The sequence below is a fragment of the Mauremys mutica genome, chromosome 6, assembly GCF_020497125.1.
Source record: "Mauremys mutica isolate MM-2020 ecotype Southern chromosome 6, ASM2049712v1, whole genome shotgun sequence".
Lineage (NCBI taxonomy): Eukaryota > Metazoa > Chordata > Testudines > Geoemydidae > Mauremys > Mauremys mutica.
This window is the reverse complement of record NC_059077.1, coordinates 26,330,056-26,345,546: the sequence shown is the minus strand read 5'-3', so window position 1 is coordinate 26,345,546 and position 15,491 is coordinate 26,330,056. Positions and strand designations below refer to the sequence as shown.

Below are 15,491 nucleotides of genomic sequence, written 5' to 3'. Positions count from 1 at the left end.
GGGTAGCCGTGTTAGTCTGGATCTGTAAAAGCAGCAAAGAGTCCTGTGGCACCTTATAGACTAACAGACGTATTGGAGCATGAGCTTTCGTGGGTGAATACCCACTTCGCCGGATGCATGTCATCTCCCATTTCCCAAATCTCCCATTTCCACTTTCCACTGTTAGTCTATAAGGTGCCACAGGACTCTTTGCTCTTTTTTCAGAGTTAGTTATTGTGTTCTCATGAAACATGCATTGCTTTTCTACTGGATAAAAGTAATTTGTTTGTTAGGTACTATCGTCACTTTGCCATCTGCCTGAGCAAGGGCCAGCACATAGTTGTGTTGTACAGGAGTAGCCCAAGAAGCAGATTATGAGTCTCTCTCCTGGTCTCCCCTAGGAAGAAAGTAAACTGTGGCAGGGCTATACCAGCCACAGTGTACCTCACCCAGTATTCTGGCCAGCACAGCATGTAATGGGGTGGAGATGAAGCCTGCTACCCACTTGCACAGCCTGGGAAAATCAGCAGCTCTGCCTAGCCTTCTCTTCCTATGCTGCAGGCCATAGCATAGCTAGCATGCACAGGAGGGTACAGGCCTTATGCCTCCATACTCCCTGCCATGGCTGTGCACTAGCCCTATGTGACCAGTGTAAGATTTTATGTTCTTAACTCTTCACTTCCTTGCTTGTAAGAGATTGGATTTTTGTAAACTGATATGATAGGCAAGGCCACTGTTGTCTCTGAGGAAGCTTTAAAGTGAACATTCTGGTTGCGGGCGTATGTGATATAATACACACTATGGCAGATGAAGTGAAAGTCCTTAAATCAGATACTGCTAGAAGTTTACAAAGTACCACAGTAGGAAACTCAGTTCATCCCGATTAGTTTGCATTCTTATCCTCATTAAAACAGATAAGATTCATTATAAATCTATATTTGGCACTAGTTAAGGTACAGCTGTGTATGTGTCCATATAGTTAGCACCAGCAGGAGGCACTTTCTCTACAAAAGAAAATAATAGTCTGTTTGTTTGTATTTTTGGTCATTCAGGTCATGGAAATACAGATGGGGTAAGTATTATCCTTTATAACACACTGAAAACATATTCTTTCCAATTCATCACTGCATTAGAAAAGCCAGTTTGTTGCAGAATAGATCCAGTATACTGCTGATAAATTGCAGAACTGTAAAGAGCAACAATGAAAGTGGCTGAATCCAGAACAAAAGTGGGACTAATTATAAAGCTGGCCAGAAACCAAAAAGTTCACAAAATCTCCCATTTCCACTTTCCACTGGCATTTCAGTTTCACTGAAATTTTCCAGAGATATAGGCCTATTTCATCAAGGTACTCAATCACATGCCTAATTTTAAGCACGTGACTATCCCTGTTGATTTCAGTGGGACTACTCATATGCTTAAAATTAGGCACGTGATTAAGTGCCTCACTGAATCAGGGCCTCAGTGGCTTGCCCAAGGTTACACAATAAATCTCTGGAAGAGTCAGGAACAGAACTCTAATCTAAGCCCTATTCCAATACCTTCAATAGCTTTTCCCCCCTCAATGCATCATGTCCCATAATTAGTTTTTAACCCCCGTGATCCCTTTCAAGCCATGCCAGCTTTCAGATGCAATGTAACCAAAGTTGCAGCACAGAGTCTCACTTCATAATAAACAATCTGTGTGTGTGTGTCTGTGTGTGTGTCTGTGTGTGTGTCTGTGTGTGATGGGAAGGAGGCTGGGTTTTATTTTATATCTAGATAGATAGATAGATAACAACCAAGGTCAGAACAGAAGAAATACTTATTTGAACAATTTAGTACAAGGGTGGCCAACATGAGCCTGAGAAGGAGCCAGAATTTACCAATGTACATTGCCAAAGAGCCACAGTAATATGTCAGCACCCCCTCATCAGCTCCACCCCTTCCCCCCATTCTCAGCACCTTTCACCCACCGGCAGCCCCTCCTTCTCCCTCCCTACACCTCCCGATCAGCTGTTTTGTGGCATGCAGACTCCAAGGGGGAGGAGTGAGGGCATGGCAGGCTCAGGGGAGGGGGCGGGAAGGGGTGGAGTGGGGGGAGGGCCTGTGGCAGAGCCAGGGGTTGAGCAGTGAGCAGCCCCTGGTACACTGGAAAGTTGGCCCCTGTTGCTCCAGTCCCGGAGTCAGTGCCTATACAAGAAGCCGTATATTAACTTCTGAAGAGCCGCATGTGGCTCCAGAGCCACAGGTTGGCCCCCTTTGAATTTAGTAATTTGGGCTTGAAAAGATTAAATGCATTTTCAGATTATTTTTCTGCTTTAATGTATGTCTGTTTGTATCTAGCTATAAAACTGAACTCCAGTGTATTTGGGCCATTGGAGACTGAATCATGATTAATTTTTCTTATAGGGTCAAGAGAGTGATGGAGAGATGTATGAAGATATCAATGACATCAGGTATCAAATCTAACATATACAGCTATAATCCATTGTGTCTTTGTTACTGAATGAAAAAACAGATCACTAGGAAATATACTTCATCTGGCCCAGAAGCTTGACTGCACTGCAATCTTGGGCTCCATCCACCTTAATCATCTTCCCTAAAGAAAGCACATCAGTTTACAGGTTAACTTCCTCCTAAAACTAGATGTAGCAGGCGGGTGGAGGTGCTTCCTCAAATGAAATCCTGTGACTATTTTGAATTGGGTAGCAAAAGAGCTTGCTCTTCAGCTCTTTGGAACATGACTGAGCTGCTGCACAGAGTTACTGCCTGAAATGGGAACAAAATGTACCACCACCACCCCAGTAATAGCTGAATTATTTTGTTATTCTCAAAGTGAATTTTAATAGAGCTCATGACATTATTAGATTGACATCTCCACGGATCTGAAACCCACTGTGTGTCCACGGAGAAGGGACGGTACAGACAGCAGAAATGCAAGCTTCCCTCCCACTGAACTGCTGCAGTGCCCCACATCAGAAGGGACCAGCAGGCCACCCCACAACCTTCTAAGGCCCACATGTGGGAAGCAAGCTGTGACAGAGACCCAAAATGAGGGACACACAAAAATAACTCATGCAGGAAAGCTAAAGCACTGTGGAAGGCTTGTCTTTTGGGTAGTTTCATGATTCTTTATTTCTAAGGCAAAATGATTTTCAACAATAAAAGGGAAGGAGACACAAAGTATGCATGGAACATAGGTAATGTTGAGGCTGAAATGAATGATGGCTCTCAAAATGAGTTGTACACAGGGTAATGCAGTAGTGGATGGGTAAGATTCTGTGGCCGGCATTGTGCAGGAGGTCAGACTAGATGATCATAATGGTCCCTTCTGACCTTAAAGTCTATGAGTCTATAACCTCTGGGCCCATTCAAGTCAGTTCAACAGAAGCACACAAAAAACGGGGGCTACGTTATACCTGTGAGACTCATTGCTGTGCAGTGGGGAAGAACATCATTAGGGACAGTGGTTCCAGGGTACTGGGCAGTAACAAGTCTTGCTACACATTCCAACGCTATAGCCAGTCCTCTCTATTCCACCCCAGGGCTCACCTGCTGGCGCTGTCCAGCATGCAGGAGCAGGGCCTTGCCTCTCAGACATGTCCTACACTGCAATTAAAAAGCCATGGGTGGCCTGTGCCAGCTGATACGGGCTCCTGGAGCTCAGGCTAAGGGGCTGCTTAACTGTGGTGTAGACGTTCGGGTTCGGGCTCAGGCTGGAGCCTGGGTTCCAGGACCCTGTGAGGTGTGAGAGTCCCAAAGCTTGGGCTGCAGCCTGAACCTGAATGTCTACACTGCAATTAAGCAGCCCCTTAGCCCAAACCCCATGAGCCCAAGTCAGCTAGCATGGGCCAGCCACGGGTGTCTAATTACAGTGTAGACATACCCTCTGGGGCTACTGTCACTTTGGGCCTTTCCAGCATAGCCAGCGAAATTATGGGTGCATCCTATGCACATGCCTTGCAGGAAAAGGGTCTCCAAATACCCTCTCCCATATGTAGCTCATCCGTGCAGGACCAGCCACCACAGGGTTCAGAAAGGGTTTTCATGCTCTTATTACGAGAAGTCTCCTCCTAGCTGCTGTTGCTGATCTTGGAAGAGAAAGCTTCAGTGAGTGCCTACCCACTTCTGCCCACTTGCTTCTACATTCATCCCCTTACCTGTGAAATAATCTGTTTTCATTGTTCAGAGCCACATCAAGAGAACAAGAAAAGAAGAGAGAGAAGGAAGAAAAGAAAAGATTGGAACAAGAGAAGAGAGAACAAAGGGAAAAAGAAAAGAAAGAGCAAGAAATCAGAAAGAGGTTCAAAGTAAGGTCCCTTTCTAGCAGGCTACACAAAGTGCATCAGTCATTATTTAGCCTTGTACAGTTTAAAACATACATTACAGCACAAGGACACAGTTTGGCTGCAAAGCTGCATGGTGATGCCAGCTCGTTTGGCATTTGGGGTGAAGGTTTGTCCCCTGGACTAAGCCTCAGGAAGGCTCGATCCTCAATCCAGCTGGCCCTGAAAGAACTTAAACACACACTTGAATTTAAGCATGTGAAAGTCACAAGTATTTCAGGCGTATAGAGCCTGATTCTCATTTCCATAAAGTCTCCTGTACGTGCACTGGTAGTGGCAAAGGGCCTTAACATATCTATATAACTGTAACTTTACAGTTTACAGCCCCTTTACACTGCTAAGGTAGCATAGAGGGGCCTTTGTGAAAAGGAGAATTAGGTCCACAGCATTCACATGCTTAAGGTTAAACACATGCTTTGCTTAACTGGGGCTGGAGCACCTTCCAGGACTGAACCTGTAAATGACCTGTCCCAAGTGTTGCTCCTCCACGCAAAGAAGTATGAAATCTCCGAGATCAGTACAGAGGTTGGGAATGAGGCACCTGAGCCGCAGCCACTGCTAAAGCCCCTGGTGTGTATTAGTGAGCCCAGTTCATTGTGCCCCAAAGCCCTTTACGCATAGTTTGTAACCAGCAGACCCAGGCAGTCTGGAAACCCACTAGTCATTCTCCACCATCCTTGTTGCCTGCCCACAAGCCCCTGCTATGTTCCTGCAGAGCAACCAAAGAAACCAGAGTGATTCTTCTGTGTCTAGGGCATCCCACTACTGTGGAAAGGCTGAGAAGATTTGGCACTTTGGATAGTAAATAGTGGACACAGTAGCAATGTATCTACATGTATGTTTTTCAGGGATCAGGCCCCAAATCCCTTTCTCACACCGAATCCTTGGCTGAAGTATGTGTATTAACATGCTCAGTGTTTTTAGGCTATAGACTAGCCTATCATGGAGGCTAAAATCTATCATTATCCATAAATGCAAACATGCAAACGAACACATTGATGTGTTCATCTAAACAGATATCTTCTCTTTTGTTGCCCCTAATGCACAGAACACCCTTCCTGCATTGCTCCACATGGCCACTACCCAATCCACAATCAAATCTGTCCTTTTTTCATGATGCCTGAATTCAAGAAACTGGCTGATTGTGGCCAGCTTCTGGATACTTGGGGATCATCCATACAGCATATCTTGAAAAAAAGATCATTATGTGATGGTCAGCAGTTACTCATATGAACAGTCCTACTGAAGTACATGGAACTGCTCCTGTGAGTAAATAAATGTTCACCTATGTGAACAAGGGTTACATAATCTAGCCCTATGTTATTAATACATTGTATTGCCAATTAGTACCTCAACTGCTTTAATTATATGCTGTTCACCTCCCCTACGCCCTTTGCTTTTTAGTTTGTCTTTAAAGGGTAAGCTGTTCGGAGCAGGGCCTGTGCCTTTGTGTTTGTTCACAAAGTGCCTAGCTCATGTGGGTGGTACTGAAAACAAATTATTATTGTTTTGTGTTTCATCTGATTTTTTGTCAAAGCAATCAGCACATCCTCCGCATGTTTGTGTGTGTGTGTGACTTCTTTTATTGCTTTTTCTGTGCAGTTATCTGGACCCATTCAAGTCCTTCATCAGGCACGAGCTTGCATGGACTACAAGGGAGGGAAGAATGAGCTGACTGTGAAACAGGGTGATAATATTGAAATCATCCGTATTACAGACAACCCTGAAGGAAAGTGGCTGGGCAGGACAACCAAAGGATATTGTACGTTCTGATTCTCCACTTTACCCCTGAATGTTTGCCCTATCAAACACTGACTGCCTGAGTACATACAGCATTACATGGGAGAGAAATATTAGCTAGGCTGGTCCCCAGCCAGCATGGGCAAGGACATCTAGCAGAAACTGCCAACGCTCATCCTGCTGTGCTTATCTGACGTGGGGCACAGCTCGTACAGCAAACTTATGTACAATAGACTGTCAAATTTAGAGATTCTAGGATTAGTTAAGGACAATGGGCCAGATCCTCACTGGAACTACACCAGTTTACACCCACTGAGGATGTGGTTCAGTGTGTCTGCCTTAAAGTCAGCACTGGAGCTTGACTCTGTGGCAGTATTTTAAGAGCAGTCAAAAAAAGAGAGAGATTAGATTAGATTAGATAAAATGTTGCATTCAAAAGACTAAAGGGCCCAAATTTCCCCTCATTTACAGTCACTGGAGTTACACAGATGTAAGACTGGTGTAAGTAAGAGGAGTGTAAGCAAGAAGAGAAGTAGCCTTTAGAACTTCCTACCAGTCTCAAGGAAAAATGGGAACATTCCAACTTTTTGTCTGAATATCGATTCCTAAAATCAAAAGTTGTTTTTGAAATCTAAAATGTATCTTTCCTTTTTCCCATCCCTACCCTTAGCCCCAGCCCCGCACACACATATGCAGCTAGGGCAAGATCATCAGCTGGTGTAAATCAGTGAAATAAGTGGAACTATGTTCATTTACACCAACTGAGGATCTGGACTCTAATTTACAGAGACACGGGCATTAGGGTCTTGATCCAGCAAAGCATTTAAACACGGGTTTAACTTCAAAAACATTAGTAGTCCCATTGACTTTTGTGGGACTACTCGCCTGTTTAAATGCTTTGCTGGATCGGGGCGTAAGTGCTTTACGAGAATAGGCATGCTAATTTATACTTTAAAAGCACCTTTCATTTTTAAAAATATGTTGTGTTTGGGAGGTTTTATACACACAGAAAAAAATCTCTGTAGGGGAGTTATGGTTCTTGTGCAGTTGTCACAAGCCAATTAGTTTCACTTATTTTGGCTTGTCATAAACTGATTTTTATTTCAGCAAAAGCAGAAGTTGTACCAGCCTTCACATGGGTGAAGGTTAAAGGTACAACTCAGTGTAGTTCATCAGTGTTTCAACCTGAATCTTATCTGCCTACTTAAAAGCGTACAAACTGATAAGGGAGGGGAGGGCTTGAAAAGGGAATGAGAGTATCAAATGGTATAAAAAAAATTATTCACTTGAAATAAGCAACAATGACTTTGTTTGTGATTTACTTTCCAAGTTTCCATCATTTTTTTTCCAGTTATTTAATTTTCATGTGGAATTCAGATGTAGGTTAGAGGGGAAGTGCATCAGAAATTGGGCTGCTGCTGCAGCAGGAGAGGAAGAAGGGTTTTCAGTGCTCATTCCTATGTGCTTTTCTCCGTTTTGAAAGAATATATTCATGCTTATTGTCAAATACAGTTGGTGTAGTCAGCATGCCTATCATTTTATCGCTCAGCAGATACAGTGTTTAAATCCATCTTATTATTATAGAATTTTTGCCAGGGACATCTACACAGTAAACTCAAGTGCAAGTGATAAAGGTGGAGGTTCCAATCCTCAGATGAGCTAAGCTACTTTCTACTGATCCTCCAGGCTGCCAGGATACCTAAATAGCAAGAGGATCACCCCCATGTAGGCTGAATCTGCAGTGGCAAAAGGCCAGCACAGTAACTCCTTTGTACTTCTCTATGAGCTCACAGCATAAGGAGTGTGGCTATAATGTCCCTGCATCTCAGTGCTCTATCTATCAGCCTGTTTGGACCATAGACTGCCCTAAATTAGGCTGGAGGATTGGCCATTGGCACAGTAATGCCAGGATTAACTGAGAAAAAGTGTCTTAAAGTAACTTTGCCATTTGCCCCACTTCCCCACCAGATGCACTGCACACTCCTCTGCTACAGCTGAGCATCTGACCTAGGGTCTCTAGTGGATATCACTGTAGTGATTATGTAGTGTTAACTCATCTTTATAATGGGGGCTTTGTTTCCAAGACCAGGGGCCTGATTCTCCTATGACCCAAGTGGGTCTAAATCCATTGAACTCAATGAAGTTACACCTGATTTGCACAGTGTAAGTGGAGAAGATTAAGGCCCAACATGCTTAGATTCAGAAATTTCTATAGAGTTATTCAGCACTCAATACAACTGGAATCATTTGAGTTCTCAGCTTCTATTAAAGTTCTTCCTTAGCTGTTGAGTTTTTAAATGAAAATTGTTGCTGCTTGATCATAAGCTTTCATTGTTTTAGATGGATACGTTAAAACAACCATGGTGGAGATTGACTATGATTCTTTAAAAAGAAAACAAAGAGCTTCCACGAGTGCTTCCCTGAGACGTGTAGACAATGACCAAGAAGTGTATGATGATGTTGGAGAGCAGGACAGTATCAGCAGGTACGTGTGAAGCCAGTAAAGAAAGTTGATTTAATCCAATTTGATAGATTAACCCAACCAACCCAAATGAGGAAAACTACAACAGAGGAACAAAGCATTTTTTAATTTGAAAAAGAATATATTCTTGCTGACACAAAACATCAGATTTTAAAATACCTGAAATTACAGTGAGCATGATTAAAAAACCAGCATATGCTGGCCTGAGGCATTTGAGTTTTACCATAAGATTTCCTGTACTTAGAATGGGAAATACTACAAATTCCATGGTGAAGTTCACTACCATGGCACATTAAATGCTGCTTGTTTAATGATTCCCACTGTATGAGTTGGAGGCATTGTGGGATTTCCTTCCAGGCAGTCTGTAACTTTAAGTTACAGCATCTAAACCAATCCGTTCACTATGCCTGTCTTAGTCAATATTTTCAGCTTCAGAAGCCATCTTGGTTGTTTAATCAGGCATTCAAATCATTTCATAATTCATTTCAGCTCTAGGTTCAGAACATTAGACTGTCAATACAATCAAAACAATACTTGGTGACATAAGACTTACTGTCAGATCTCCCACAAAGAGTTGAGATGTATGAAAGAAGACAAAACCCTATCTCATTTAGCTAATTACACTCTCTGAGAAGAAAATGACTTTGAACTGCAAACTCTGGATTAAATCTGTAAATTCTTTTCCAGTAGTTACACTGCCTTTGTTTAGGCAAAACTTCCACTGACTTCACAAGTTCTTCAGGATTTGATCCAATGAGATGCATGCTAGGCGTGAGCAGCGTGGCTGTTCTCTATGTACCACAATTTATGACACCACTCAACTTTTTGCAAATATAAAACAGACTCTTGTAGCAAATGAAAAACAGCTAATCATATAAGGAAAATGTAACTGGCCTAAAAAGAATGAAGTAGTGAGAGAAGTAAGAATGAAAGAGGGAATCCAGCATCTAGAAGCATTTATGCATAATGGAGTATGATAACAGTGGAAGTTTAGAAAATACTAGCAGAACTCCATAGAAGGCAATCAGATGAAATGCAGGACTCCCATAGATGAAGCACAAAACAGATCACAGAACAAACAACACAGTTCTCTCCTTCTCTCTTAAAGTCGCATGCTGCCCTTTCTAGTCCACAGGTACAAAAGACCCTAAAAGCGAAGGAAACATTGCAGCTGCACAGGTGTACTCACCCCCATTCATTCCCTCAGCCCATGAGCTTTGGGCTCTCTGAGCCTCTTTACAAGAATATGGAGGGATGTTTGGAGGCATGACTGGGACAGACCTTGGGAGGGATCAGTGGCTAATATAGTTAACCTCCCAGCCTCAATGAATGCCATATCCAGGCTGTGGAGGATTTCCTTTGCAGAGGAGAATCCTCCAGTACCATGCAGCCATCCTATTAGTACCTAGGATACTCCCCATCTCTTGACATACAGGTGTGGCTGGGATAAAGGGGAGGTGGCTGGGTTTTCCTCAGCTGCCAAAACATCCCCTGGGTGCTCTTGACAGCTGGACATAAAATAACTGCTGTCAGGATAGTATTTTCTCCCTATTTTAAGAGGGGACCAAATGAGCAACTAGTGCTTCCCTGGAGCTGGGAGCAGAGAGGTTGATTACAGCTACCTTCCTCTGCTATACATTGGATTATGCCAAGCACAGTTTAGCCATACCGGCGAATCAAGCTACACTCACTAGTCCAGGTCAGAGTCAATTCCAACATTAGGTACCTCACTGCAATAGTATTTTTAGACCTCTCCTTTTCATGATGGACATTACAATCATTCATCTCAATTCAAGGAATTTAGATGTGCTGTGTTTTCAACAGCCAATCAGGATGGATGCATAATTATTTATTAAACTGGATTATTTAGAAAATATTAGACTATATATGTGAGGTTTAAGTATGATTCCTTATACTTTTGTGTAATACTAATAACAGTAAAAGGCTGTACAGTGGCTAAAGGGCTGGAACTTGCTTTTAGAGTCCTGTAATTCATTAAATCCTTCAAGCTATATTCTGGCATTTTTATCATCTCTAGTGATTTATAGCCTTGTATTCAGTTCATGAGCTTGAATTATCCTGCATATATCAAAATATCTGACACATGCACCAATATGTTTTGAGACCAACATAGGATCCCCGTAATAAAAAACTCATTGACGAAAACTTATTGTAACTGGTAATGTGTCATTGGTAACGACTCCAATGTTTAATAAAAGCCTAAAACTGCTGAAGTTCATGATATACTTAAATTTGATGGCATGAGGCATTTTAAAGAAAAAAATTTATGTATGTTTTTTATTTGAAAGTAGGAATGCTTAAGTTGCTATAACCCTGCTATTGGTTGCATTGAATCACAGTTAGAAAAATGGGCTCATACCAATTTATATAGCACTTGGAATACTCTAGGAACATGAAATTTAGAAAATTAAGGCATCACTTGATCAGACCTAGTTAAGGTGTATTGTCATAATTTCATTTATTTACCTTTATGTCTTATGAAAATGGCATGATCGGGGATGGAATCTTATCTATATATACATTGGACTAAAGTTTTGGGGTCAGGTTATGCCACCCTTACTTACAATAAGAAATACATTAGTTGATTAATAGTCTCAGTGATGTCAACAGGAACATAAAGTACATCTAAAATTAAATATAGTGATGAGTGCCATAGAAATACCTACAAATATAAATAAATAGTAGCACTTCTTTCTGAAATCAAATGAAAATAATGCTTTATTGGAAATTGCTAACAATGTTTTAAAGACCAAGGAGCAAATTTTCTGCTCAAGTAAATTGGCACAGCTCTATTGTCTTCAGTGAACCTGTACTAGTTTATATACACAGAGAATTTGGGACCTAACTTTTTTTCCAAGATCGAGTCCCCTTTTTGTTTTTACATTGAATAGATGGCTATAGATAATTGTCCCATATTTCTTCTGGAATGCTACTTTATAATAGTCTTGGGTGCCTCTTTCTTTGGGATGAACTATTCCAGAGGGAGTGGGTAGGGACAGCAATTGTTGGAGTAAAATACTAGGTTAACAGAAAATATTTGACATATTCAAATCATTTAGGGTTCATCTCTCTTCATATAAGAGCCTATTCGTTCGTGAATGGGATGAGGAGCTCCCTGGCGCATCAGTGAGAGAGAAACCAATTTCTGATTTTGGGTGCCTAATGGGCACTCATATATCATAGTGATGAGTGTGGTGAAGAAAGACAGAGAGAGAGAAAGAATTGGTACATTTGGGTATTTAGAAGGTCAGTATTGAGGCACACAAAATGGACATTTACTTTCCTGAGTGCCCATCTGAGCATCTAGATGTAGGATCTGGTTGTAGTATTTGGATGGATCCATGTCTATTAAAGTATACTACATTTAGAGCATATGTCAAGAAAAAGTGTGGGTGTTCGTTGTTTTCTTTTTACAATGAATGAAAAGTTCTTTAACTTTTGTTCTTCCAGCCAAAGTGGTGGTCGAAGTGGAACTGGAGGTGAGTTTTATTTTTGTTACATCTATATTTTTGTGTGTGTGTTTTATTTAGTGCTTACCTACAGATGCAGACCTTTGTGGTTTCCAGATAATGGGATAATTATCCACAAGTATGCAAATATTACTTAGCAAGTGGTAAACTATGAGGCACAATGGTTTAATACAGTTGCCTTTCACCTGTGGAAACTTGGGCCTGTTTTGTTCAACATCTTTATTAATGATCTGGATGATGGGATTAATTGCACCCTCAGCAAGTTCACAGATGACACTAAACTGGGGGGAGAGATAGATACACTGAAGGGTAGGGATAGGGTCCAGAGTGACCAAGACAAATTGGATGGTTGGGCCAAAAGAAATCTGATGAGGTTCAACAAGGACAAGTGCAGAGTCCTACACTTAGGAAAAAAGAATCCCATACACCGCTACAGGCTGGGGACTGACTGGCTAAGCAATAGTTCTGCAGAAAAGGACCTGGGGATTACAGTAGACCAGAAGCTGGATATGAGTCAGCAGTGTGCCCTTGCTGCCAAGAAGGCCAACGGCATATTGGGCTGTATTAATAGGAGCATTGCCAGCAGATCGAGGGAAGTAATTATTCCCCTCTATTCAACACTGGTGAGGCCACACCTGGAGTATTGCATCCAGTTTTGGTCCCCCTCCCCCACTACAGAAGGGATGTGGACAAATTGGAGAGATTCCAGCGAAGGGCAACGAAAATGATTATGGGGCTGGGGCACATGACTTACAAGGAGAGGCTGAGGGAACTGGGGTTATTTAGTCTGCAGAAGAGTGAGGTGGGGATTTCATAGCAGCCTTCAACTACCTGAAGGGGGGTCCACAGAGGATGGAGCTAGACTGTTCTCAGTGGTGGCAGCAGGACCGGCTCCAGACCCCAGCACACCAAGCGCGTGCTTGGGGCGGTGTGCCACGGGAGGGCGGCAGGTGGCTCCGGTGGACCTCCCACAGGCGTGCCTGCAGAGGGTCCGCTGGTCCCACGGCTTCGGTGGAGCATCCGCAGGCATGCCTGCAGGAGGTCCACCAGAGCCGCAGGACCAGCGGACCCTCCGCAGGCACGTCTGCAGGAGGTCCACCGGAGCCGTGGGACTGGCGACCGCCAGAGCACCCCCCAGGGCGTGCCGCCCTGCTTGGGGTGGCGCAATTCCTAGAGCCGCCCCTGGGTGGCAGATGACAGAACAAGAAGCAATGGTCTCAAGTTGCAGTGGGGGAGGTTTAGGTTGGATATTAGGAAACACTATTTCATTACGAGGGTGGTGAAGCACTGGAATGGGTTACCTCAGGAGGTGGTAGAATCTCCATCCTTAGAGGTTTTTAAGGCCCAGCTTGACAAAGCCTTGGCTGGGATGATTTAGTTGGTGTTGGTCCTGCTTTGAGCAGAGGATTGGACTAGATGACCTCCCGAGGTCTCTTCCAACCCTAATCTTCTATGATTCTCTGAGATTGAGGATGATTGCAGACGCTAGTCTACACCATCAAAACATCACGTAAAACGGCAAAATTTCAGTATGACTGAGAGTTTCTGCTCAAAAGAAACCAAACACTGAAATAGCTAGGTATACTGGCAGTCAAAATGATGGTTCACTGGCAGAGTTAAGGGGGAAGTCTGGTTCCAGTCATATTTTATAGGTCTAGACTCTGATCATCCTCTCAGCTTAGTTGAGGGTACTTGTCAGGAATGGAAATTGTCATCCCTCGCCCCCGCCACCGCCCAGCAACGCAGAAGGAAGATCCCACCCAACTAAGTATTGTTCTCAGGTGACAGTAAAGCAGAGAGGCCAGATACTGATGGGACAGGGAGACTGAACTACCTTTTCATTCCATCAGGTGATGCCCATAGATCACGATTGAGGCATGGTAGGGGCCAATATGCGGAAGCTTCATTGCTACTGCCTCTGATTCACATCTTCTGTACATGAATAGAGGATGTCAGTCTTTAACAATGTTGGTCTGGTACCTTTATGTTCATCTGGCACCTTTCACCTGTACTAAAGTCATACACAAAAATAAAATGAAAAAGTTACAAACACTGTTACTGAGTTGGTCAAAAGCATAATAGCTCTCCAATTTTCATCAATTACTTATTTGTTTTCAATGTTCAACTTATTATTATTGGCATTATTTTATTTACATACTACGGGCCAGTCTCAAGTTGATATAAATCAGAAGAGCTTCATTGACAAAAGGAGCTCTGCTAATTTACACCAGCTGAGGACCTAGCCCAGTACGTTTAACGTTACAAATGCCTCAGAAAAGTAGCAGCCTATAGCAAACCACTGGTTAATATCCCACTGGAACAGAATCGGAGTATTCATGGATTATTTCACTTTTTGATCTATTAAAGTGACGTTCCCACCTCCTGTCCCCGATGAAGAAATTTATGATGGAATTGATGATGAAGATGTTAATGCTAAGTAAGTGTTTATATCATTTATGATCATTACCCATTTGAACTCAGTCCCATAGCTTTTTATTTTAACATTTTAAATTTGGGATAATAATTAACAAGTATTTGGCTAGCTCTTCAGTTGGTGTAAACATGAATGGTTCCACTGACTTCAAAAAGACACACAGAACTTGAATGCCACCAAACTATTCCAGCAGTGAACAGATTCAGAAACAAGAAGGCATGATCTGAAGATAAGAACTGAATTCTATGGTACTTCTGGAAAGATTTTTTTTAAACAATAGGATAATTAATGTGTGGACTGGATTAATAAAGGCAGCAAAAGAAGCTGCATCCAAAACACAACTGGACAGAATAATCCTTAGAGGAAAGGAAAGAAAGGTACAGATGTTGCTTGCTAAATGACAACATACAAACGTTAAATGTGAATGACCTAAAAGAGCTGGATCATTTTCTTCCAGTCCAGGATGTTACTCATTATAAATGCCTAAAACGGGATACTTTCTGACTCCTTCCACCTTCCCTCTCCTATACATTACACTGCACTGTTGGGAAGGCTTCCAGTGCAATGCAGAGTTGTACTTAACACTCTCTACTTTGCCGTAAGTACACTGCAGTATGTCCAATCTTGTGTGTTTGTGCTGTATAGGCCTCAGTCTGCAACCAACGCTGCTCAAGCAGACCTTTGCAACTGCAGTGAGCCAATTACAGGATTGGGGCCTTAGACCCTGATCCTACAGCATATGCCTAATTATACTCATATGTGTAGTCTTATTGAGCTGCATAAGACTATGCAAGAGTTAGGCATGTGGTTATGTATTTCCAGGATCCGGGCTGTAGTTAGCCACTTGTTTTTGTATGGCTGTTGTTCTAATAACATTTTTAATTCTATATTTATTAAGTACTAACATTTTAGAAAATAAGTTAATAGGTGTCTATTCTCACTTCATGGCATGCCCCTAGTTCTCAGTAACGAGAATTACGTGCATCAACCAAGAGCTGAAAATGGCCTTTTTGAGAAAGAATGTCCCATTCTGCATT

At 42.4% G+C, this 15,491-nt stretch overlaps 1 protein-coding gene across 5 annotated transcripts in view; it reads left to right on the top strand.

Moving 5' to 3' along the window:
* Positions 1 to 15,491, top strand: part of FYB1 (FYN binding protein 1) — a 121,683-nt gene that overhangs the window by 85,386 nt on the left and 20,806 nt on the right. For all 5 annotated transcript variants that reach the window (XM_045021872.1, XM_045021874.1, XM_045021870.1 and 2 more), the window contains exons 5-11: positions 1,032 to 1,051; positions 2,371 to 2,417; positions 4,151 to 4,271; positions 5,910 to 6,069; positions 8,388 to 8,532; positions 12,001 to 12,029; positions 14,388 to 14,457. In XM_045021872.1, the coding sequence (XP_044877807.1) occupies positions 1,032 to 1,051; positions 2,371 to 2,417; positions 4,151 to 4,271; positions 5,910 to 6,069; positions 8,388 to 8,532; positions 12,001 to 12,029; positions 14,388 to 14,457 (592 nt within the window). The remainder of the gene's footprint in view (positions 1 to 1,031; positions 1,052 to 2,370; positions 2,418 to 4,150; positions 4,272 to 5,909; positions 6,070 to 8,387; positions 8,533 to 12,000; positions 12,030 to 14,387; positions 14,458 to 15,491) is intronic.